The sequence below is a fragment of the Rhineura floridana genome, chromosome 5 (assembly GCF_030035675.1).
Source record: "Rhineura floridana isolate rRhiFlo1 chromosome 5, rRhiFlo1.hap2, whole genome shotgun sequence".
Classification (NCBI taxonomy): Eukaryota; Metazoa; Chordata; class Lepidosauria; order Squamata; family Rhineuridae; genus Rhineura; species Rhineura floridana.
Window position 1 is genome coordinate 188,288,610 of NC_084484.1, and position 24,921 is coordinate 188,313,530.

A 24,921-nucleotide genomic window follows, 5' to 3' on the forward strand; every position below is an offset into this window, starting at 1 on the left:
CAACAACAATTCAAAGATCTTTCTTGCATGTAGTATTGCTGAACTAATCCCTCATCTTATAATTGTGCACTTGGTTTCTTTTTCCTAGGTGTGGAACTTTGCACTTATCCCTGTTCAATTTCATTCTGTTGTTTTCAGCCCAATGCTCCAGCTTATCAAGATTACTTTGAAGTTTGTTTCTGTCTTCCAGGGTATTAGCTATCCCTCCCAATTTTGTATCATCTGCAAATTGGATAAGCATTCCGTGCATCTCCTCATCCAAGTCATTAACAAAAATGTTGAAGAGCACTGGGCCCAGAACTGAGCCCTGTGGTACCCTGCTCATTACCTGCCCCCCAGTTTGAGAAGGAACTATTGATAAGCACTCTATGATTCTGGAGCCAACTGTGGATGCACCTGATAGCTGTTCCGTCCAGCCCACGTTTAACTACCTTGCTAATGAGAATATCATGGGGCACTTTGTCAAAAGCTTTGCTAAAATTGAGATACATAATGTCCACAGCATTACCACAGTCTACAAGGGAGGTTACCTGATCAAAAAATGAGATAAGACTAGTTGGCAGGATTTCTTCTTGACAAATTCGTGTTGAGTTCTAGTAACCACTGCATTGTTTTCAAGGTGCTTACAGACTAATCGCTTTATAATCTGCTCCATAATTTTCCCAGGGACTGATGTCAGGCTGACTGGTGTGTAGTTTCCAGGTTTCTCCTTTTTGCCCTTTTTGAAGATGGGTACTGGATGGCCTCTGTCATGTGAATGCACAAGATTGAGGATTCCGATATTCTTCCTGTTGCCTGTTGGCCATTCAGAGTCCTTAAATGTCAGACTTTGGGCTCACCTAAGTTTGCACAGTCTCCAACAGCAGTCCATCTGAACAGGCAGGCTAAGGTAGGAGCTCCCACCCAAGACTTCTTCAGGCTTGGCAGACTTTAATAATGGATTGTCTTAAAATATTTCTTAAAACGTTTATTCTTTATACATTCATTTCTTCTTTATACAAAGTACACATGTGTCTGGCCTCAGCCAGTATATCAGAATCATATAAGTCAGGATCAAAGTCCTGACGGGTTATGTATAAATGCAGATGTAATGCATACAGTGTCCTTAGCTAATGTGTCTCTTATTTGTTTTGGCTCAGGATTACTTGTCAGGTTTGTACATCAATACACATTGCAGTATACAGTTAACATATCTGAAAGCATAAAGTTCTGTTAGTTCAGACTTATACATTATACAAATTGCATTGCAATATTTGTATAGTTACATTGCAAGGAATCAACATCAAAGAAGTTACATTTTCCTGTTAGTATACAGTATTTCTATTTCTTATCCATAATGAAATGGAATCATCTCATCTTTGTGGGAGGCAGACTTCTGGCTCTCAGTAGGAGCAAGCATAACAGCAGTGTGTCTTCAGCCAAGTTCAAAGGAGACTGGCCCCTAGCTGGGTACAACCCTCACCTTATATAGGAATTTTATCAAGGCTGTGACCTTACTGAACAGATGTACCTTCAGAGCTGCATCATTTACAGTCCATCAGTGATGGCAAATAGTTATGTCCCAACTAGTTGTTAAATAGTTATAGACGGGTGTTATCCACACCATGGAAGGAGCTTCCTCCTGTAGTGCAGCTCATGAAAGCTGTTATCTCCTCTGTTTATACAAGCAAGAGTACATTGGCTGCCTGCCCAGGGAATGAAAAATTTTAAACTTTCTAAGGCTTAACTGTATACTGTATGAGGAGGTCTGCATACCTAGATGTGTAATATTCTATACAGTAGGGTTAATACATACATTATAAAGACTCTGAGATGGGACATTTACATACATTAGACATGGGGCCAGCACATAACAGGATAGCATTAGCCCTCCTCCAGTCATCCAACACTGCACCCATCCTCCACAATTTCACAAAGGAAATAGGCAGTGGTTCTGAGAGTTTTTCAGTCAGTTCGTTCAATACTCTAGAATGCAGATCATTAGGCCGTGCAGATTTGAACTCATTCAAAGTATTCAAAGATTAGGTATTCCTTGATGATTTGTCTATCAGTCTCAAGCTGCAATCCTGCCCCTTCAACTTAATGTTTGTCAGGAGGGTCAAAGACCCTTTTTGGAAGAAGACTGAGTCAAAATAGGAATTCTTGGAGGGGCCACGTTTGGCAGAATTTGGCTCCCAACAGATATTGGGGTAATTGAAGTCCCTCCTTACTACTAGATCCCTCCTTACTACCCCCCTTACTTACTTCATGCCTCCTTGAAACATTGGCAGTGTGTTCTTCAAACATTTCATCCTCGTCTTCTCCCTGATTGGGTGGTCAGTAGTAACCTCTAACCATCTTATTCCTTTTATTCCTTGCCCCATTAATTTTAATCCAGATACTCTTGGTGAGGCTATGAAGCTTGTCCTCCTGTATTTCTGTGCAAGGATATATATATTTAACATATATTTTATTTATCTATCTATTTATTTATTTATTCATTTATTTAAAATATTTCTATCCCGCTCTTCTCCCCTACAGTAGGGCACTCAGGGCAGCTACAATAAAATTGCACACATATATAATAAAATACACAATAAAAACACAAACATTTGAGTAAATTAAAATGCATAGAATACAATTAAAATATATAAAATGCATTATGAATACACATACACACACACACACAAACATACATACATGTATATATAGTGTGACTCCGCCTCCCTTTCTATCCCTTCTGTTCTTTTTGAACAAGTTATATCCTTCAGTCGCTGTATTCCAGTCATGGGAGTCATCCCACCAAGTTTCAGCTATAACTATCAAGTCGTAATTGCCCTCCTGTATTAAGAGTTCAAGTTCTTCCTGTTTGTTTCCCATACTCTGGGCATTAGTATACAGACATCTAAGACCATGTGATTTACAGTATGGCTTCCTTCTTCCATTTTTATGAAGACTATTATCTTTGTTCCTATTACTTTGCTGCAAACCGCCCAGAGAGCTTTGGCTATGGGGTGGTATATAAATGTAATAAATAAATAAATAAATTTGCATAGGCCTTCATCAGTCGTTACCTCCAAGTTTACATCTCCCTCCCCATAGGATTTAGTTTAAAGATGTCCTCATGACGTTCTCCATGCTGTGGCCAAACACATTCTTCCCAGTCCTTGTGAGGTGCAACCCATCACTTGCCAGCAGTCTATTTTCCCTTGGGCCCAGAATCCAAACCTCTCACATTGCACCACTTTCGTAGCCAGTAGTTCATCTAGAGTATTTTTCTTTTCTTATCTATTCCTCTTCTAAGTACTGGAAGGATGGATGAGAAAACTATCTGGGCCCCAAAGTCGTTGAGTTTCCTTCCCAGAGCGTCAAAGTCTGATGTGATTTCTTCGTAGCTCTGCTAGGCACTATCATTTGTTCCCATGTGGATGAGAAGAAAGGGATATGCGCCAGTGGGCTTTATGAGTGTTGGCAACCTTCCAGTCACATCTCTAATATGTTCTCCAGGGAGACAGCATACCTGGCAAGTCCATAGGTTTTCTTGGCACTCTTGGGTTTTAATCCCACGCAGTAGGGAGTCCTCCACTACTACTACTCTTCTTGTCATGTGGTGTGGTTTCAGTACCTCTGCTTGACTGAGCTTCAGCCTCTTATTTGATGTCCCTCAGGGTCTCCTGTAATTCTTTATCTGCAGGCTGTTCTCCAATCTCATCCTCAAGTGCCTGAAAGTGGTTCCACTGGTGCAGAGTGTCTTCTAGCTTTTCTGCTCATGTCACCCTTTTCCATGGAGTTCCCTCCACTTTGTTGTTCCTCTCCTCATCATTCTCCTCTTCTTCAACTTGCTGCTTTTCTTCCACCTCCTGTACTTCTCTTTGCTGCTGTCATTCCAGCGTTCTGCCTAAGAACTCTTCGTCTACTCTTGAATGTGGCCACTCACTGCTCCAGACTTCTCACCACCGCTGGAGTGTCCTTTCTGACCATAGTCTCTATTACATTTCTACTTGAATTGGAATGGCCTGTGCTTTGTCCTATCCTCCTTGAAGTTTAACAGGAGAGTCCCATTGGTATATGATGCATGCTGCAAGAACTTTTTTTGTTAGGCAACTCCCCCGCTGAACTGCACTACCAAACTTCTGTTAGCTCTCCCTGTTCAATTGTTCTGTTTGCTTGCTCTCTGAGAGCAAGCTCACTTGTATCACTTGTAGACCAGCTGAGGCAGCGCTCTCTGGTCTGCTCCATTAGGAGTCAGGAAACAGAATGACACTCCCAGGACACACAGCTGCTGCTAGTTGTACTCAGCAGTTATCAGACCACACCCCTTGACAGATTATCAAAACACCTTTATGTTTGAGCTCCTTTAGACCACTGCTGGGATGGGCAGCCTTTGTTCTCTGTGTGAAGCTGCTTAAGGCTGCAGTCCAATACACACACAGGACTTGGAAGGAGAAGACCCTACTGAGTTCAGGGAGGCTGACTTCTGAGAGTACATCTGTAGGGTTTCACTGTAAATCTCTGTCTCTGTTTTCATAGCCTTGTATATAAAACAAATTAAGTTGCTTTTTTTGAAACTAATTTGTCAACTAATTTGTTAAGAAATATGGAAAACTAAACAATGGCCCACAGACTGGAAGTGTTCAATATACATCCCAATTCCAAAGAAAGGGGATCGCAGGGACTGCAGTAATTATCAAACTACTGTATTGCCTTAATATCCCATGCAAGTAAAGTAATGCTCCAGAGGCTGCTCATAAGGAAGTTATCTAAGAGGCTCTACTGGGAGAGATAAGTGGGTCAGGACCCCTCATCTTTCATGGGCAGCTTCAAGGTTGGGCACACTTTGGTAGCCTGAGTTGCCATTGAGGCCTGTCCAAAATAGGAGGAGGAATCCAGGGGTTTTGGTCAGACAGCAGAATTTTGCATTTTGTTTCTGCCTCTCTGTTCCCATCCTGGCTTACTACGAATGGGCTAGAATTCTGCCCAATTCAGATTTGGTACCAAATTTTCCATTAATTTGCTTATTCTCTATCATGGTAGATTGGATTTTTATGTAGCGATTTTCCATTGCTATTTTTTTGGGGGGTGGGGGTGGAATCCACCTCTAAAATGTAGATGTTTCATATCAATAATTTTTTATTCAAAGTTTCAAAAAAAACAAAACAGAACAAAACAAAACAAAACAACAAAAAAAACAAATTAATAACTAATACAATAAAATAAAATGTTGACTTCCGATTTGTCGCAGATCAGTTATAGATCTATAATATATAACAAACCTGTCTCTTAATATATTACAAAATCACTTTCCTCCAGTAGTTATCTTAATTAATCATCAAATCTCATTAACATTACTTTATTCTTTCCGCAAAAAGTCAAAGAGAGGCTTCCACTCGTTGAGAAATATATCCATCGATTTTTCTCCAAATAAACATGTCAATTAATCCATCTCATCAAGTCTGCTAGGTCCAGTAGTTTCAATAGCCATTCTCAGTGTTAATTCCATCTTCCATCTCCATCCTTGCACCCATAATAATCTTGCTGTCATAGTCATATAATAAAAGTCTGATAGGAATTTCTTTCATCATAAATATTTCCTTGCCATCAATTCCGAATGTACCACTGAAATGTTGTTGTAAAGCTGCATCTCTGCTCCTCCTTTCCACAGAATGCACCATCACATCTCCCGAGAGTTTTTCCATTGTCACACATCTGGAATTAATTCTGTAAACTTTCTCCATTTCAAGTTCCATCAAATCCTTCCAGTCCTGGAATTTTTTTGAACCGTTGATATCTTTATCTCTAATCTCTTCACCAATTCCTTCAAGGACAGCGCTGAATTCCAAACAGTAATACTTGTCTCCAGGATCCATCACAACCATAAAATCCAAATCTTTTTCCAAGTCCATAGTTGATATATCTATTCCAATGTCCAGGGCTTGAACCTTTCCTTTAATTTTTCTTTCATCTTCTTTTATTTGTCCAGCCATATCTTTGGTCTCATCCACCTCCCCTCTCACAGAATCCTGAATTTCCTTCAGCTCCTGTCTCATTTTGCCAAATTCACTTTTCATCTCTTGTCTGCTCTGTCTCAGCTCCTGTCTCACCAGCTTAATCTCATTCATTATTTTCTGAAACATATCTAGATAGAGAACCCCTTCCTGTACATCCAGGGTCTCAGCCACCTTCTTGATTGTCATTCTTAACTATTCCCAAGCAAAGAACAGTTTATTTCTTTTTCCAGTCACAAAGGAGTTAATCCTCCAAGCCTGCTGACATCACCCTCTAGACAGCACAAACCGCCTTATCTCTTATGTGTCCAAAAGTGCAAAACAAATTTGGTTCACAGCATCCAAAAAATTAGTGGCATAAAAAGTAAGCAGATTCATCCAAAAAAAAAAAAAAGTAAACCAGAAAAAATAGTCTCAAATGTCATAAAATCAGATTTCCTCTTTAGATTAGTTGCCCCTCATCCGTTTATATCTTTAAAATGCTCAATTCCATGCCAGCTTTTTGCAATAAAAAACAAAGATAGGCTATTTCGATTTTCTTCCTCCTTAATTCCGTGTATATGAGAGAAAGTTATAACTCACCCAGGGATTCTTTGTTGCTGATCCTATAACAAATCTCTTTTACTGTAACGATAACAAAATAAGAGTAGATAGAAGAATGCTTGCCTGTTAGAATACGTTTTTCTTTAAAGAAAAAAAAACGTCTTGCTTAATCAGTTTGAGCTTGCTTGAAGTTCCCTGGCTCCGTCCGATGTTGCTGGCAGGTCCTTCGTTCCTAATGAATTCAAGTCCCCCAACAAACACAACGAAGCTTGTGGATAATCTCTTCATTTCTCCCTTGCCTGGGAGAAAGTTTTACCAGTCAAAAAAAACCTTTTGGCTGGTTTTAAAACTGAAAAAGCTTCCTCTGAGACGAGAGCTCGCCTCAGAGGCAGGCACAAGCTAAGCAATCCTTCCCGGAAGTCTAAAATGTAGATGTTAAGAACCATACTGTTACTGATATTTCCTTTTATGTATCTGTCAAAAACCTGTCAGAAGGTTTGAATGTAATATGGCTTTCATGCAAAGAGTTGTGGGATTTCATCTTGCTTGAAATGAGGCTTCTCTGTGAGTGGAAAAATTTGCAGTTTCATTCCTCAGTAGCTGCAGCTGAATTAGGAGATCTTTGAAGGCACCTGCTTATCTGGTAAGAGCCTGGTACCCAAGGGCAGCTTGGCCTGGGAATGGAGAGAACTATGCGCCAGTTAGGTGTGAAGACTTGGAGAAGCATTATCTCATGAGGAAGCCCCCTGATTGGCTAATTAGTATGGTCTGTTACCAGGGTCTTTTCCTTAAGTATAGGGGTGAAATCTTTAGCCTTTGTTCCCCTGGGTTCCATCTTGCCTATAGGTGGGTACCTGTGTGGGTTCCACTGCCATTTGCTGCTCATACTATGCTTCTCTGGGGAAAGGTGAGACCTCACAACAACTACCTCTTCAGTAAGTAGAATAGGTTAGTTAGTCTTGTTATTCTGCTTTGTGATAGAACTCTTTGTTTGTATTTTACCTGGCCCTGTTTTGGGTGTGGGTTTTAAGGAACCATTCTGCTGCTATTGATTGTGCACTTATATTTTTATTCAATAAAGCTACTTCTTATTTATCTGTGTGTGTTCTTTGCAGGAGGAGAAATTTGGCTCTGAATCTTGTACCTTGGCCACTGACCACAGACTACTGTGTGTTGTGTTTGCCTGGGGCTCCAGGATGAGGAGTACCTGTTGGGCTTTTGGAATCCCTGGCAGAATTATTTCTGGGCTCTGGGTTTTCCCTGACTCAGAGTGGTTAATTGGATTAAGGGGTGGTGGCAGTCTATCTACCTTGCAGGGTTGTTGTTGGATTGCTCAACCTTGGCAAGGGGAGATCGTTTGCCAGGATCAATTGCCCTGGGTGGGGCATTAGGTCCTAGAACTGCACAGGCGGCCAGTTTGGTGGCTGTAGACCATGACAGTATCAATGTTGCTTTTCAAAATATCGATATTAATATCAATATTTTTTGTGAGGGGGGGAAAACCCCAGATCAAACCAGTAGAAGCAGTGGCTAGTGGACAAAGTGCAAACCCGAATTGATACTTGCCTATTAGGTTGATGGAATGTTTTCAAACTGGTGCTGGCCAACGGATCCCATCTCTGTGGCTTATCCACCCTCCCACTTTTCTTAGTAAACTAGATCCTAGGTTTTGAGCGCTCCCTCCTAGTACATATGTTATGTCAGCAGTCAGGGCATTCTAATCGCATCCGTATTATTATAAATCCAATAATAATGATAATAACCATCACCACCATGGCTCCCCAACCTGGGGCACAGGACTGTGTGGAAGCATGTGCTGTTTGGAACCACTGGGATCTGAGGGCTGATGAACGGAGTGGCATGTGCTTGTCCCTCTGCAGCTGGAGCAGTACCAGGGGCAGATGACAGAGCTGCAAGAATATGTTGACTATGTGCGGGCCCTGAACGAAGTCATCCAGCAGTGCTTCCGCCCTCTTAGCCCTAGTGAAGAGAGCCTGGAAAACTCGGTGAGATATGAGATGGGGTGGTGGGCAGGGAAGGATTTGGGTGGTGACAGAGAAAAATGCTGTTTGAAGCATGCTCTTTGGCTAGGAGAACCGCCCCTTCCCTGTAGGTTGCTCGAAGAGCAGAGATGTGCGGCCTGCCAGATGATGCTGGACTCCATCTCCCACAAGCCCTGACCTTTGGCCATGCTGGCTGGCTCTCATGAGAACTGGAGTCCAACAACATCTGGAGGGTCACTGATTCCCCATTCTTGCCACAGATGCTTAGAAGAAGGCTGGGCTTTCTCTAGTAAGTGGAAAGTCTCCTCTGACCATTTTGCTCTATAAAACAAATAGAGGCCTCCTTCTTTCTCTGCACCTCTGCAGTGAAATGGACCTGGGAAGGAAGCTGCCTTCTACCAAGTTGGACCCTTGATGCATCTGCCTCAGTGTCATCACCTGGCACTGACTCCCCAGGGCACATTTCCAGGTGTACATCAGGGGAATTGAACCCGGGACCTTTTCTTCCCATGTATATCATGCATTGGCAATGAGAGTGGCAACAATATGCCAAGAAAGAACTCCTGGGTACCACAGAAGCTCTGCCCTCTGTTGGAGAAATGGGATTTTGAGCGGCGGCTGTGGGGTGCCCAAAAGCTGCTCTCTCTAGGGTGCTTGGAGGCTGACACTCCTTCAGGACTAGCACCACCTGCTCATGGGTGTCCTCATTCTTTCTTGTTTCAGCATTTATATGCTGCCTTTCTAAAGGGACATAAAGCAGCATAAAAACAAAATTTCCTCCTGCTCAAGTCTGTCTATTTGTAAAGAAGTGGAGCAATACAGAAAGGAGCCCAAGCGACCCTGAGGCTCTTTTCCCAGGAAGCCGCCACAGGCTGCCCGGTGCCTGAGTGATGTGGGGCATGGTGTGCATAATGGGTTAGCTTGCTTGAGAGTCCATTTCTTGGTCTGGCTTTGCATACAGAAGGGCTGCAGCTGTGTGGAAGAGCATCTGTGCTGAATGCTAGAGGCCCCAGGGCCAATCTTGCTGGGAGGAAGGGCGGGATATAAATCAAATAATAAATAAATAAATCCAGGGCAGCATCTCCAGGTGGGGCTGGGGAATACCCTGGAGAGCTGCTGCTGCCACTCAGGGAAGGCAGTACTGAGTCAGCTTCCGTTGATTTGTTTATTCCATTTATGCCCCACCTTCCTCCAAGAGGCTCAAGGTGACATTCATGGTGTGTCCCCTGCCATTTTAGCCTCACAACAGCCCTAGACTAAGCTGTAGTGACTGGCCCGAGGTCACCCAGTGAGCTTCATAGCCGAGTGCAGATTTGAACCCTGGTCCAGCACTCTTGACTGCGACACCACATTGGCTCTCCATGATGGCGCGAGGGTCAGACTTGATATGTGGCTCAGCTGGTGCACAGGCAATGAAGGCTAGCCCCTTCTGCTGTGCAGTTTCCTCTGAGCCCTGCTGGGGCATCTGAGGCAGCTGGAGGATGTGGCATGAGAGTGACTTCCTGGCCTTTTCTGTTGCAGCTGCTGGACACCTGGGATGCCTTTGTGTACCAGCAACGGGAGGTCTCAGACTTCATTGTCTCACGGCGCCTCAGCATCATCGCTGAGCTCAGCAGCTCGCTCCAGAAAGCCACCCAGGAGCTGCAGGAACTGTTAGCTGTGGTGACAGTAGGGCACTTCCAGGACCCTGCCCAGAACCCCCGTGCCATGGAGGATGGACTGCGCCTGCTCTTCCATCGCTTCCAGGCCATGGTGATGCGCGTGACTGACCTCTGCCGCTCCCAGCGGATCCTGACAGGTGAGAAAGCCAGACTCTAGCCACAGAACACAGTGTCTGTAGTGTGTCCCCTGCACTCCACAGCAGGAGTGTCCTCCTCCTGGGCTGTGTATGAACCCTGTGTCCCTTTGCTGCATTCTCAGGGGAGTGCATGGACGTCTCCTTCATCACTGGGAAGCAGGGGGTCATTGAAATTCACGCACGCATCTGGCAGCTTTTCCGCATCATTTCTGAGCAGATCACGGAATGGAAGTGCTTGGCTTTTGTTAAGGTAAGGGGGTGGAGGTGGCTGGCTGTACACCTCTCCCTGCCCCCCAAAAGAGAACCACTTTTTAGGTGCCCCTCTCCCCTAGCGTGCAACCTGTGGTCTAGTCCCCTTGCTTTTCTAGTGTTTACTTTCCACCCAGCAGCAGCCCTGCGCTGTTGCAGCCTTGGACCTTCTTGCTGTAGTTCTGCTGATGCCATCCTGCTATTTCCATAGGGGCAGCCATGTTGGTCTGTTGCAGCAAAACCAACAAAGAGTCTTGTGGCATCTTAAAAAAAGAATTAACAAATTTTATTGTGGCATAAGCTTTCATGCACTGTTCTTTCATTCGTTCAATAAATGTATATGCTGCTCTTCACCACAAATAACTGCAGGGCGATTTCCACATGTAAAATTATTAAACCTATAAAACACAGTAACACATTCAGACTTGTGTTAAAATCCATACCAAGCCGCAGCAGACAGCTGTCCTCCATTACAAGTAGGCAACTAGAGCTCATTCCGTCATGTGCATGGAGCAAAATCCTCAATTGTCAGGAATATATCTCTGCTGTGGAATGGCCTCCCATCAAGAATAAAACAGGCACCAGGAATGATGTCGTTTCTGTCCCTGCTAAAAACATATTTCTTCTTTGAGGACCTTTGTTTTCCTTGCGGGTATATCTGTTCTTAGTTGAATTGTTGCCCTGACTTTGTAGGTACCGCTGGATTTATCCTTTTAATGTATTTTTAGTGAATTTTATTGTTGTGAACTGCCTTGAGACAGTTTATGAATGGTGGTATAACAGTATTTTAAATAAATAAATACCTACATACCCAACCAATCACTGCATTCTGTAGAGGGCCTCGTGCAGATACCATCTTATCAGAAGGTCCGTTCCACACAATGTTAGAATCAGGCCTTTAGTGTAGTGCCCCCCATACTTTGGAGCTCTCTATACCCATTGCAAATCAAACAGGCGTCTTCTCTATTAACTTGTCGTGCCTGCAGTCAGTCCTCTTTCAACAAGCCTTCTTAATAGAGATCTTTATCCAGTTTGTATCTGTCTTGGATCTGAATTGATTTTACATACGTGCTGTTATTGTTTTAAACTGTTTTTCTATATAAAATTTGGGTTTTGAACATGTTTTTTATATATGTGATTGTTTTAACTCTTTATATAGTTAATAATAAATCAAATAAATACATCTGGGTGTATCGGGGGGAAATGTAAAAGGCTGGAATAAAATGACAACATAATGTAAAAGTACAGTTTGTGACAATTCAGTTAGAGCTGGTTAGAGCAATAAATACTTTTAGGAAGCCAGTGAAAGTTATGCTGGTTTAAGATAACCTCACAGCTGTCCTGCCCGAAGTCGAGGAAACCAGGCTCAGACTCGGCTGTGGCTTTTTCTCTTTGTATTAAAGTAATAGATAGATCCAATGCAGTTCGCCTCATTAAACTAACTACTCTTTCTAGGAACTTTGCACTGCTCTAACTCTGCCTAAACGTGACCTCGCGACTCTAAGATGCTGACTCAGCAACTGGGTTCCCCCCTGAGTCCCCTTTAGTGGCTGGGATCGCGTGTGCAAACAAAAACTCTGCCTCATCTCAGTCTGTTGAACTTCCCGTGTCAAGCACCTCCAAGTGCGGGGCTAAGGTAGTTGGATCTCAGCTTCAGTCTCCAACAGAGAGGGGCTGCTAGCTGTCATGGTGTAGAAAGCTGTGCAGCACTTGGCTGGGGAACATCTGACATGCAAGGTTGAATCTCTGGCGGCTGCAGTGGTGGTGTGTCCAGCTGGAGGGTGTCAGACATGCTAGGTGGCGCTTCCACAGGGGAGTCAGGAGCTGAGGCGGCTGAACTGTTAAAGATGGGGGCTGGGGCAGCCTGTGAGTCCACCCCGCTGTCTGCCCCCTCCCCGGGGTCCCAGTCCAAGGCCTCATCCTCTGTTTCACCCTTGTCTATCTGCCCTCCCTGCATGACTCACGACAACTGCCTGCTTGCATTTCTTTGCCAAAGTTTGTGTTCTTTTTTGTTCTCCTCATTTGGATAAGACTTCAGTTTCCTATAGGAAGCTTTCTTGTCTCTAATAGTTTCTTTGATTCTGCTCATAAACTACGCTGGCATTTTCTTAACCCTATTGGTACCTTTCTTTATCAGTGGTATACTTTCTAGCTGAGGCTATTTTCAACAACTCTTACTCTCAAGCATTTTGAAGAGATTTTGACCATCTTGTCTATGCATTTCAGCTTAGAATCATACAATAGTAGAGTTGGATCGGGCATATAAGACTATTGAGTCCAACCCCCTGCTTAATGCAGGAATCCAAGATAAAGCATATCCGATATGTGGCTGCCCAGCTGCCTCTTGAATTTCTCCAGTGTTAGAGAGCCCACCACCTCTCTAGGTAACTGACTCCATTATCATACTGCTCTAACAGGACTTTTTTCCTGATGTTCAATTGAAATCTCATTTCCTGTGAGCCTATTATTCCATGTCCTGCACTCTGGGATGATTGAGAAGAAGTCCTGGCAATCCTCTGTGGGATAACCTTACCAGTGCTTTCATATCTCCCTTCAGTCTTCTCAAGGCTAAACATGCCCAGTTCTTTCAGTCTCTCCTCATAGGGCTTTGTTGCTAGTTCTCTGATCATCCTTGTTGCCCTCTTCTGAACCCGTTCCAGTTTGCCTGCATCCTTCTTAAAGTATGATGTCCAGAACTGGATGCAGTATTGAAGATGAGGCCTAACCAGTACTGAATAGAGGGGAACTAGTACTTCATGCAATTTGGAAACTATACTTCTGTTAATGCAGCCTAAAATAACATTTGCCTTCTTTGCAGCCACATCACACTGTTGGCTCATAATCAGCTTGTGATCAGCAACAATCCCAAGATCCTTCTCGCATGTAATATTGCTGAGCCAAGTATCCCCCATCTTACAACTGTGTATTTGATTTCTTTTTTCTGGGTGTAGAACTTTGCACTTATCCCTGTCCAATTTCATTCTGTTGTTTTCAGCCCAATGCTCCAGCCTATTTAGATTCCTTTGAATTTTGTTTCTGTCCCCCAAGGCATTAGCTATCCCTCCCAATTTTATATCATCTTCAAATTTAATAAGAATTCCCTGCACCTCCTCATCCAAGTCATTAATAACAATATTGAAGAGCACTGGACCCAGAACTGAGCCCTGCGGTATCTCGCTTGTTACCTCCTCCTAGTTTGAGAGGGGACCATTGACTCTTTGAGTACGATTCTGGAGCCAACTGTGGATGCATCTGAGAGTTGTTCCATCCAGCCCACATTTAGCTAGCTTGCTAATTGGAATATCATGGGGCATTTTGTCAAAGCTTTGCTGAAGTCGAGCTATATAATGTCCTCCGCATTCCCACAATCTACCAGGGAGGTTTTGTTTGGTTGTTATATGCCTTCAAGTCGATTACGACTTATGGTGACCCTATGAATCTTGTATGGATATATTCATAAGGTTTTCATGGTAAGAGGTATTCAGAGGTGGCTTACCATTGCCTTCCTCTAAGCCTATGGCACCTGGTATTCCCAGGCAGTCTCCCATCCAAGTACTAACCAGGCTTGACCCTGCTTAGCTTCCAAGATCGGGTGTGTTCAGGGTAGTGTGGCCGTAGGCACCAGGGAGGTTACCTGATCAAAAAATGAGATAAGATTAGTCTGACAGGATTTGTTCTTGATAAATCCATGTTGGCTCCTAGTAATCACTGCATTGTTTCCAAGGTGCTTACAGATTGACTGCTCTATAATGTGTTCCAGAATTTCCCCAGGGATTGATGTCAGGCTGACTGGTCTGTAGCTCCTTGGTTCCTCCTTTTTGTCCTTGTTAAAGGGCATCTATGTTCCTAATGATCAAATCATCTCTCCACTCCCCGGAGGAGTTTCGTCAGCACGATAGGAAGCCTGTTGATCTCTGAAGCAATGCTTCCCTTCTAAGTGAGCATTTCCCTCTTCCTCAGAGTGATACCTGACCCTATTTCTCCATGACAGTAGGGGTGCTATCATCTTAGGAGTGGGATACAGCTATTATGTCCATGGAGGACTCGTCCTCCAACCTCTCTGCTTCTCTCAGCATCTTTAGGTCAGGCATCTTGGACTCAAGGGATTCCCTGAGGGATTGAGTCAAGGGACTCAAGCACATTCCCTGAGGGCCAGGAGCTCATTGGACTGAGCACACACCACACCCATGAACTGGGCAGGCTGATCCCAGCCAGAGGGACTAGCTGGGGGAGAAACTGGCAGGTTGGTGGGCAGCGTATGAGGTTTGGGAAGTGCTGCCAAGGGCATCATAGACAGGCCAAACTCCTTCCATGGATTGGGTGCACGGCAGCTGGCAAAGGAGTGGCTTGTGGAGTTCCTTTGGCAGCTGCCACATCAGCATTGCCACCTGCAGGGAGCCACAGAGCACCAGGGAGCCTGCAGGGGAAGGAGAGAGGGTGGAACCAGGTCTGAGACAGATGCCCAGGTGCCCGCCTCAGGATGGCATGAGTGGCCACAGGCCAGGGAAGCCCCCTGGGGACAGTCCCAGCTGAAGAGGCATCCAACGGCAATGCCAGCAGGCAGATGTTCAGCTGGGCAGCGGGCGCCTCAGGAATGGCTTCCATGGCTTGGGCAGACGCTGCCTGTGAGAGGGACCCCGGGGCTTCTGCTGACGCGTCCTGGCATGCACATTCCGCTTTGAACCCTCAGATATGGGCGCGTGGTCCATCTACTCACCAAGCACAGTCTGGCCCTGCTTGGCATGTTTCCTGCCTGGAATGGTCTCCTGCGCATCGCTGGGACCTCCCTTGCACTTCACAGGAGGGGTCAGCTCAGGCCGCTGCACTTGGCCACCCTCAGCGCCCTCCTCAGTGCCAAGTTGGGCACTGGGAGCTGCCGGAGGGAGAGAGCAGTCAGGCCTATGCTGATGTTCCTGGTGGCCTGCCACCTTGCAATTGTGGCACGCCCAACCACTGACCCAACCACTGTCACCCATGTACACCTGTAAAGGAATCCTTTCCAGTTCCACATATGGCCTTAGTTGACAGGATCAGGCCAAGGATCTCCTCCTCTGAGCCAAGAGCCTGAGTCATGGCCTCCGGGATGGGTCCACCACTTCGCACAAACTCCTTGGCTTGGTGGCAGATGTTGGAGAAGGTGTTGTTCCAGAGCTTGTGGCCTTGCCCAGAGCACTGTTCTTGGTAGTGGTGGCAGCAAACCAGCTGCTCTGCTGCTCCTCCACAGCACCCCCTCCTGGACATATCAGCCACTACTAGATGGTACAGGAGGGATTTTGGGGCTCGTGTGGCCTGCACTCCTCCAAGGAGGTGATGCGGTCAGATTGCCCTTCTCCAGCATTAGTCATAGCAGTCAGGAGTTGGCGTGGCTGCCAGCCAGGCAGTGGTGACCCACAGCAGAGTGCCTCCCACATTTAGGACCGCCGAGGGAAGCAGAGGCCTCAGCGCTCCCAAGACCACGGAGCCTGACTGAAGCTGATAAGGGGGTGCATCTTCCGGGACTACCTGGACCACTTTATGATAGTTAATTTAGATGACATCCTTATTTACTCTGGCTCCCCAGAGCACCATGAGTCATGTGTGAGGGCATTGCTGCAGAGACTTGAGAGAGCATCACCTGTTTGCCAAGCTGCAGAAGTGTGGTTTTGTTAGGAAGGGGGAGGGTGCTTGGATTTGGACCCAACAGTTTCAGCTTAACCACCCTGGACTTCCTGGGTTACTGTATCACCCCCACAGGAGTCGAAATGGATCTGGGGAAGGTGCGCGGCGTGCTTTCCTGGCAGCCCCCCCAAACCAAGAAATACCTGCAGCAGTTACTGGGGTTTGCCAACTATTATTGATGCTTCATCACAGCCTTCTCCAAGTTGACTGCCCCGCTCACTAACTGCCTAAAAGGAACTGGCCCCTTCCGATGGACTGAAGCGACTCAAGAGGTGTTCAAGGATCGAAAGCTGCTCTTCTCCTCAAAGCCAATACTCCAGCATGCAGACCCCCAACACCCTTTTGTGGTGGAGACTGATGGGTCGGATGTAGCCATCGGAGTGGTGTTATTACAACAATTATGAGCTGAGTTCCTAGAAAGAGCGGCTAGGTTAACGAGGCGAACTGCATTGGATGTACCTATTACTTTAATAAAAAGAGAAAAAGGCGCAGTTGAGGCTGTGTCTGAATCCCTCTGCTTTGGGCAGGATACCAACACTGCCATATCTAGCAGGCTGTTTCCGATAGGTAAGGGTGTGCCTGGGCCCAATTGGCTCACATGGTATTCGATGTTAGCTAGTTAGCTATTGGCTGAAGGGCGTGGCCTGAGAACTGCTGAGGGCAACAAGCAGCAGCTGTGTGTGCTGGGACTTTCATTCGGTTCCTGGCAACTGTGCTATGTTTGTTTTCTTGCCTGAGAAGAACATGGCGTACATGTGCAACAAGTGCAAGCTCGTGGCACTGTTGGAAGGAAAAGTGAGAGGCCTGGAACGGCGGGTGGCCACACTGAGGACTATAAGAGAAAATGTTCTTAGACAGAACGCTGGAACAACAGCAGCAAAGAGAAGTGGAGGTGGAAGAGCAACAACATGAGGTAGCAAAAGAGGAGACTGCTTTGGAGAGGGAACAACGAAGTGGAGGAAACTCCGTGGGGAAAGGGTGACAGGAGCATAAGAGCTAGAAGACCCCCTTCACCAGTGGAACTGTGGAACCACTTTCAACCACTCGAGGAGGAGACTGGAGGACAGCCTGTGGAGGAAGAATTCCAGGAGACCCCGTGCAACAACGAGCAAGAGGGTGAAGCTCAGTCAAGCAGAGACAATGAAACCACGCCCCACAACAACAAGAAGAGAAGAGTACTAGTAGTGGGAGACTCCCTACTGCGTGGGATCGAAACCCAAGTATGCCGAGAAGATCCGTGGACTCGCCGGGTATGCTGTCTGCCAGGAGGATGGATTAGAGATGTGACAGAAAGGTTGCCATCACTCATCAAGCCCACCGACAGGTATTCCTTTCTCCTCATCCATGTGGGAACAAATGACACTGCCAAATGGAGCTATGAAGAAATCACATCAGACTTTGAAGCTCTGGGAAGGAAACTCAAGGACTTTGGGGCCCAGATAGTTTTTTAATCCATCATAGAATCATAGAGTTGGAAGGGGCCCCACAATGCAGGAATCCAAATCAAAGCATTCCCAACAGATGCCTCTTTAATGCCTCCAGTGTTGGAGAGTCCACTACTTCTCTAGGTAATTGATTCCATTGTCGTATGGCTCTAACAGTTAGGAAGTTTTTCCTGATGTCTAGTTGAAATCTGGCTTCCTGCAACTAGAGCCCATTATTCCATGTCCTGCACTCTGGGCCGATCGAGATCGCGGCCCTCCTTTATGTGACAACCTTTCATGTACTTGAAGAGTGCTATCATATCTCCCCTCAGTCTTCTCTTCTCCAGGCTAAACATGCCCAGTTCTTTCAGTCTCTCCTCATAGGGCTTTGTTTCCAGCACCCTGATCATCTTTGTTGCCCTCCTCTGAACCTTTTCCAGTTTGTCTACATCCTTCTTGAAGTGTGGAGACCAGAACTGGATGCAGTATTCCAGATGAGGCCTAACCAGTGCCGAATAGAGGGGAACTAGTACTTTATGTGATTTGGAAACTATGAATGCAGCCTAAAATAGCATTTGCTTTTTTTTGTAACCGCATCACACTGTTGACTCTTATTCAGCTTGTGATCAATGACAATTCCAAGATCCTTCTCACGCGTCATATTGCTGAGCCAAGTGTCGCCCATCTTATAACTGTGCATTTGGTTTCTTTTTCCTAAGTGTAGAACTTTGCATTTATGCCTGTTGGATTTCATTCTGTTGTTTTCAGCCCAATGCTCCAGCCTATCAAGATCCCTTTGAATTTTCTTTCTGTCTTCCATGGTATTAGCTGTGCCCCCCAATTTTGTATCATCTGCAAATTTGATAAGCATGCTCTGTACCTCCTCATCCAAGTCGTTAATAAAAAAGTTGAAGAGCACTGGGCCCAGGATCAAGCCCTGTGGTACCCCACTCGTTACTTCTTCCCAGTTTGAGAAGGAACCATTGATAAGCAGTTGAAGGCTTTCAAGGGGCAGCTGAACAGCTATCTGTCGGGAATGCTTTGATTTGGATTCCTGCATTGCGCAGGGGGTTGGACTTGATGGCCTTAGAGGCCCCTTCCAACTCTACTATTCTGATTCTATGATGTGTGTCAAAAAAAAAATGCCCAGAGTATGGGAAACAAACAGGAAGAACTTGAACTCTTAATACAGGAGAGTGAATACGACTTGATAGGTATAAGTGAAACTTGGTGGGATGACTCCCATGACTGGAACACAGTTATTAAAGGATATAACGTGTTCAAAAATAACAGAAGGAATAGAGGAGGAGGGCTAATGTTGTCAAAAGGGGCAAAAAGGAGGAACTGGGAACTATAGACCAGTCAGCCTGACATCAGTCCCTGGGGAAATTATGGAGCAGATTATAAAGTGGTCAGTCTGTAAGCACCTTGAAAAAAATGCAGTGATTACTAGAAGCCAACATGGATTTATCAAGAACAAATCCTGTCAGACTAATCTTATCTTATTTTTTGATCGGGTAACCTCCCTTGTAGACTATGGGAATGCTGTGGACATAATTATACAGCCCCAAGAGTGGCTGTATACTATAGCCAGCATGGAGTTTTCACATTCTGCAATGTTAAATTGAAAATACCACCATGCCCTTCTGATGCTTCCCATAAACTCATTTCAAAACAAAACGTTACAAGACTTATAGTCCTGAACTCAGAAATGCTTGCTTAACAACCCTCTCAATTTTCATGGCGATACACAAGACAGTTAGAAAAAATTGAGAGTTCAAAGTCTAAAGAGAGAGAGAAAACCCAGATGCCTTTTGGACTTTTTTCTCTCAGAGTTCTCATAATCTGTTGAAATTCATTAAAAATCAGCCATGTTCACAGAGTACGTGTAATCCTGTTACTGCTGTTGCCCCATACTCTGATCTTCATCTTCTGCAGTTTAAAAGTTTAAGAAATGTCTGGCTGATTTTTAATTAATTTAAGAAATTTTGGCTGGAACCCAATTATAACGTCAGGCATGCTCAGTAAGAACCAACTCTCAGTGTTCTAAAAGCCAGACTCACAGCTGCTGGGCTTGGCTAATCAGGGGCCACACCCACACCTGACCTTTATTTCACTTTAGACAGTCATGGCTTTCCTCAGAGAATCCTGGGAAGTGTAGTTTGTGAAGAGTGCTGAGAGGAGATTCCTGTTCCACTGACAGAGCTCCAGTGGCCAGAGTGGTTTAACAGTCAGCCACTCTGATTGAAGGTCTGTGAGGGAAACAGGGCATCTCCTACCAACTCTCAGCACTCTTCATTAACTACACTTCCCAGGATTCTTTGGGAGCAGCCATGACTGTCCAAAGTGAAATAAAGGCCAGGTATGGATGTGGCCAGGGACAGCTTTGGTTTAAATTTGTGTGGGAGGCTACATGTGCCTGCTGTAGAATAAAAAGGTGGGGGAAATGCTGTGTATTGTTTGGAAAGTGCAAATTACGCAAACTGAATTGGAAATTCTCCCCCATCCCTGCTGGCCATCACTACATCTTGTGGGAGTTGTCTGTAGTTTAACTACGCACTGTATGAAGTTCTTTCTTTTGTCTGTCCTGAATTTTCCAATGCTCAGCTTCATTAGATGGTCCCACTAGGTTTTAGTATTATAGAATCATAGAATAGTAGAGTTGGAAGGGGCCTCTAAGGCCATCAAGTCCAGCCCCCTGCTCAATGCAGGAATCCAAATCAAAGCATTCCCGACAGATGGTTGTCCAGCTGCCTCTTGAAGGCCTCCAGTGTCGGAGAGCCCACTACCTCTCTAGGTAATTGATTCCATTGTCGTGTGGCTCTAACAGTTAGGAAGTTTTTCCTGATGTCAGTCAAAATCTGGCTTCCTGCAACTTGAGCCCATTATTCCGTGTCCTGCACTCTGGGATGATTGAGAAGAGATCCCGGCCCTCCTCTGTGTGACAACCTTTCATGTACTTGAAGAGTGCTATCATATCTCCCCTCAGTCTTCTCTTCTCCAAGCTAAACATGCCCAGTTATTTCAGTCTCTCCTCATAGATGCAGATATAGACAAATGCTGGGTGGTATTCAATGCTTGTCCTGCTCAGAGTAGACTCATGGTAGTTAGCAGACATGGCTAATTTAGGTTCATTAATTTCAATGGGTCTACTCTGAGCAGGACTTGGCTGACTACAACCCAATTAATTTTGTGGTGTGTTCTGAATGGAAGCTGAAAGTACATAGTCTCTAATTTACCATTTCTGGGCAAGGTGATTGAGTGAGTGGTGGCTAAACAGTTACAGACACACTTGGATGAAGCAGATTATTTAGACCCATTCCAATCGGGTTTCAGGACTGGACATGGAACGGAAACAGCCTTGGTCGCCCTGGTGGATGATATGAGGAGGGCGTTGGATAGGGGAGAATTCACCTTCCTCGTCCTCCTGGATCTCTCAGCGGCTTTTGATACCGTTGACCATGGTATCCTTTTAGATCGCCTGGAGGGATTAGGAATAGGGGGCACTGTTTTACGGTGGCTCCGTTCCTATCTCTCAGACAGGCACCAACGGGTGGCATTGGGGGATGAGGTTTCAGATCCTTGGCCTCTCAATTGTGGAGTGCCACAGGGCTCTATCCTCTCCCCCATGCTATTCAACATCTATGTAAAGCCGCTGGGGGCCATCATCAGGAGATCTGGGCTGCGGTGCCACCAATATGCGGATGACACTCAGCTCTATCTCTCGTTTAAGTCCTCACCAGAGTTGGCAGTGGACACCATTTCCAAGTGCCTGGAATCCGTAAGTGAATGGATGGGAAGGAATAGGCTGAAACTAAATCCCAACAAGACCGAGGTGTTGCTCGGGGGAGACAGGGGCAGGTTGGGGGATATAGACCTGGTGTTTAATGGGGTAAAATTGCCCCTAAAAGACCAGGTCCGCAGCCTCGGGGTCATTCTTGACTCCCAGCTGTCCATGGAGGCTCAGGTCTCGGCAGTGAGCCAGGCAGCTTGGTATCAATTACATCTGATACGGAGGCTGCAACCCTACCTTCCTGCCCATCTGCTCCCACGGGTGATACATGCCCTGGTCTTCTCCCGCTTAGACTACTGTAATGCACTCTACGTGGGGTTACCCCTGAAAACGGTCCGGAAATTGCAACTGATACAGAATGCGGCGGCACGTTTGATTAAGAACAGCTGTCGCCGTGATCATGTCACTCCGGTGTTAGTAGATCTACACTGGCTACCAGTTGTTTACCGGGCCCAATTCAAGGTGTTGGTGTTGACCTTCAAAGCCCTATATGGTTTCGGCCCAGTTTATCTGAAGGAGCGCCTCCAGCATCACCAATTATGCCGCCTGACGAGATCAGCCACACAAGACCTTCTCTCAGTCCCACCAGTTAAGATGGCGAGGCTGGTGCGAACCAGAGCGAGGGCATTTTCGATTGTGGCCCCCACCCTCTGGAATTCCCGTCCTTTTGATCTTCGCCATGCCCCTTCCCTGATAGGTTTCCGCCGGGCCTTGAAGACCTGGCTGTTCAGGCAGGCCTATGGGATCTCTGGGGTGGGTTGCTTTTAATACTGGTACATTAATTACTGTTTTGGTTTTCATTGGTTTTTATTGTATTTTACTGTGTAAATGTACATCGCCTAGAGTGGCCGTTAATTCGGCCAGATAGGTGACACATAAATAAAATTTTATTATTATTATTATTATTATTATTATAGATATGATAGTGGACAATAGGTGTCCGATATAAGGTGGTGCTTATATTTCCGTTATGTAGTTGTACTAGTCATGCCCAGAACCTGCTCTGTGGGCTGCTCTGAGCTCACATTGATGGTGGGGTGAAACTTGTTGACGTCTTGGTGGGACTTCCCAAGTGCTTTTTGTCTGTAGCTCCAGAGGATAAAGGTGTTAGCAACACATTCCAGGTAGAGGCTTTTGGGGATGGAAACAGAGGAGGAGGAGTTCCAAGTCGCCATGAAAATGCTGGATTTTCACCGTTTGTACTTTTGCATTCCATTGCCATTAACCCTAACATTTAATTCACCTCTGCCACTTTACACCCACGTGTATATCAACTGAGGTTCATACTCCATGGATCTGATGAAGTGGGCTCTAGTCCACATACTGTATGCCATAAAAATGTGCTAGTCTGTAAGGTGGTACAAGACTTTTTTTGCTCATCCTGCTACTATTTTGCAAGGCTTTTTCAAGTCTACTGTGCCCCCCTTCCAGGCAGATCAGGAGAAGGAGGAGTTAGATTTTGCAAGATTGTCTGAGCATCCCTTCCCTCCTCCTCTTCCTTGCAGTTCAGCACCGCTCTGGCCATGGAGAAGACAGAGGAGTGGCAAAAGGAGGTGATCAGTATTGAGCACTGCCTGCCTAGCCACCACCCTGTGCTGCAGGCTTGCTTGCGTGCCATTGCCAACTTCCAGAAGTACCTTCCCATGCTCCTGAAACTCGGCAGCCACTTTCTCAAGCTCAGCTGCTGGAAGGAAATCTTTGCTGGTGAGGCCTTGGTGCTGGGAGTGGGGTGGTCTCTTGCCCTGCCCCGGCAGGAGCACCTCTGCCCCAGCTGTATCCTTCCATGGAGTGTGAAGGGGAGGTTGTTCCTTCTGACAGAGGCTGGAAGAGCCAAACTACATCATGAGGCTGGGGGTGGGGAAATTATATGAGGAGGCTGGGCAGAGGGAGCTACTTCGATCAAGACTAGTTGTGAGGAGAAGCCTCAGAGGGTTCAGGCAGGGTCCATTTCCACATCCCCCAAGAATGGAGATGGTCAAATGGAGATGGTGATGCTGGTCTGTGCTACCTGCTCTGTTTCAGTGATGGGTGTGAAGTGCCCCCTGAACATGCAATTTACGCTGGGACAGCTCCTCTCATACCCTCTACTAGAACACAGTGACGCCATCTTCAGGGTGAGTGGCTTTGCTTGTGGGCTAGCAACAACTTGGTAGCAGTGAGAAAATGAGATTGCTCATGCCAGTTGAAAGAGCAGGAAAGGGCAGGGCTCAGCCCGCATGGCCCCAGCCTGCATGGTTCCCCCTGTTAGCACAATAATCGTCTTTGACACCCAGGTCTACTCCTGTGAGAAGAGCCGCCATTATGCCAAGGACACTCTTCTTCGTCTGGAAAGATCCTGGGCTGAGAAGCAGTTCCGCCTTGTCAATTTCATCCTCAACGTGCCATACCAGGAGCCACAGCCTGAGCGCTTCCGGCGACCACTTGGTGGGCGCCAGCGCCAAACCAAGCTTGAGTACATCTCCAAGGACAGTGGCACTTATATATTGTCAGGTAAGGTGTTGAAGGACCTTAGCCAGAGCCTGGGTCCTTGCCTGCCCTTTACTGCTGGACCCCAGCAAAGAGAATCCTCAAAAGGCACCTGCTGTGGCCCTCATTTCTTCCATCCATGAAAAAGAGTTCTTGAACTGGGAATCTAGGATGTGGTGATGTCGAAGGCTCTTTCCATCTCATCACTGTGTAGATCACACACTTTTTGCTTTGTGTCAGGAATGAGGAGAATGCCCATGGCTAGATATTGCCCCCTGTGTTTTCTTCTGTCATAATGGCCAGGCAGTGCAAGACGAGCCACGGCAGACACTAGAAACGCTATTAAATGTGTGTCTCAACACAAGAGACAATCCAGAGTCATCACTGAGCACTGCAGAGTTCATGTGCCACTCACAATCCCAGCATCCTGTAGACGCCTGTGCGGGAGTGCACTTTCTAACATGGTGATCCACTTGGGCTCCATCCCCTCCCCAGCTGAGATTCCCCCCCCCCCGTACAGCTCTCATCCTCTCATGAGGGTCAGAGGTCTTCAAGATGGGTTGGGCTGCCTGCCATGCAGCACAGAGACAGGGAAATGTGTCAGCTTCAACAGAAGACTTTGCCCCTCCCTTCCTGTTGAGGCTGAGTCTATTTCCTGTTTCAGGTTGGAGCACATCCTCTTTGCGAACTTTCTGTCTCTCCTCACTGAGTTTGCCTGTTCTTTCCTTGTACTGTTTTTTCCCTATCTCCCCATCAGCAGTCCAGTTTATTTCCAGGGGTGTAGTTGTCCAGGGTCTCAGGAGGATCTTAGACCCCTTACTTTTTTGAGGTTCAGATCCCAGCAGGTCCATATGTCTCCAGCATCCTATGAGGTTCAGTTGCTTTAATTTGGATTCCTGGATTCCTGCATTGATCAGGGGGTTGGGCTTGATGGCCTTATAAGCCCCTTCCAACTCAACTGTTCTATGATTTCATAATTCTGTGGCTTTGTTCCAGCCCAAAG

The 24,921-nt window shown here is 45.9% G+C and overlaps 1 protein-coding gene and 1 pseudogene across 1 annotated transcript in view; one reads left to right on the forward strand and one right to left on the reverse strand.

Moving 5' to 3' along the window:
* DNHD1 (dynein heavy chain domain 1) overlaps positions 1 to 24,921 on the forward strand; it is a 116,354-nt gene that overhangs the window by 38,707 nt on the left and 52,726 nt on the right. Inside the window, exons 13-18 of the mRNA XM_061629760.1 lie at positions 8,408 to 8,533; positions 10,052 to 10,328; positions 10,451 to 10,578; positions 22,958 to 23,156; positions 23,475 to 23,566; positions 23,726 to 23,942. Coding sequence (XP_061485744.1) covers positions 8,408 to 8,533; positions 10,052 to 10,328; positions 10,451 to 10,578; positions 22,958 to 23,156; positions 23,475 to 23,566; positions 23,726 to 23,942 — 1,039 coding nt within the window. The remainder of the gene's footprint in view (positions 1 to 8,407; positions 8,534 to 10,051; positions 10,329 to 10,450; positions 10,579 to 22,957; positions 23,157 to 23,474; positions 23,567 to 23,725; positions 23,943 to 24,921) is intronic.
* LOC133386319 (5S ribosomal RNA) lies at positions 14,089 to 14,197 on the reverse strand (annotated as a pseudogene).